This window comes from Penaeus monodon, chromosome 21 (assembly GCF_015228065.2).
Source record: "Penaeus monodon isolate SGIC_2016 chromosome 21, NSTDA_Pmon_1, whole genome shotgun sequence".
In the NCBI taxonomy this organism is placed as follows: Eukaryota; Metazoa; Arthropoda; class Malacostraca; order Decapoda; family Penaeidae; genus Penaeus; species Penaeus monodon.
The window spans coordinates 45,069,057-45,069,530 of NC_051406.1; the positions used below are offsets into that span (position 1 = coordinate 45,069,057).

At 59.3% G+C, this 474-nt stretch overlaps 1 protein-coding gene across 1 annotated transcript in view; it reads right to left on the bottom strand.

Annotated features, from left to right (window-relative positions):
- LOC119586532 (zwei Ig domain protein zig-8-like) overlaps window positions 1–474 on the bottom strand; it is a 130,137-nt gene that overhangs the window by 6,396 nt on the left and 123,267 nt on the right. The window contains exon 7 of the mRNA XM_037935286.1: window positions 289–418. Coding sequence (XP_037791214.1) covers window positions 289–418 — 130 coding nt within the window. The remainder of the gene's footprint in view (window positions 1–288; window positions 419–474) is intronic.

The following is a 474-nucleotide window of genomic DNA, read 5'->3' on the forward strand; positions in this document are numbered from 1 at the left end:
CGAAACCCACGTGGGGCCAGACTTAACAGTTCGTCTCGTCCCCCCCCCCTGCTCCCCACCTCTCTTCACCATCATTCATCTCCCTCCCCACCCCACAGTACTTCCCCACCCACACCCCCTACCCCTCATCCATGCTATTCTCCTGCCCTAAGAGAACACCCCACCTCGATCCCTGATATCAACACGGACCACGATTTCAGCGCCGGGGATCGTTGCGAGCGACACGACGTGGACCCAAGCGAAGCGATATCTGTGCGCTTAGGTCCCCGTTGCCTAATTCCTTCTTACCGCTGTTGACGTGCACGGACACCGAGGCCTTCGGGGCGTTGACTGGCACGCACGTGTAGTTCCCCGAGTCCTCTTCGTGCACTGAGGAGAGAAGAAGTCTCGACGTGGTCTGCTCTCCTGTCTTCTCCACCTGGCGGGAGAGATCTGCGGTGAGCACGGTACAGGCTGCTGGTGATTTGCAAGAAG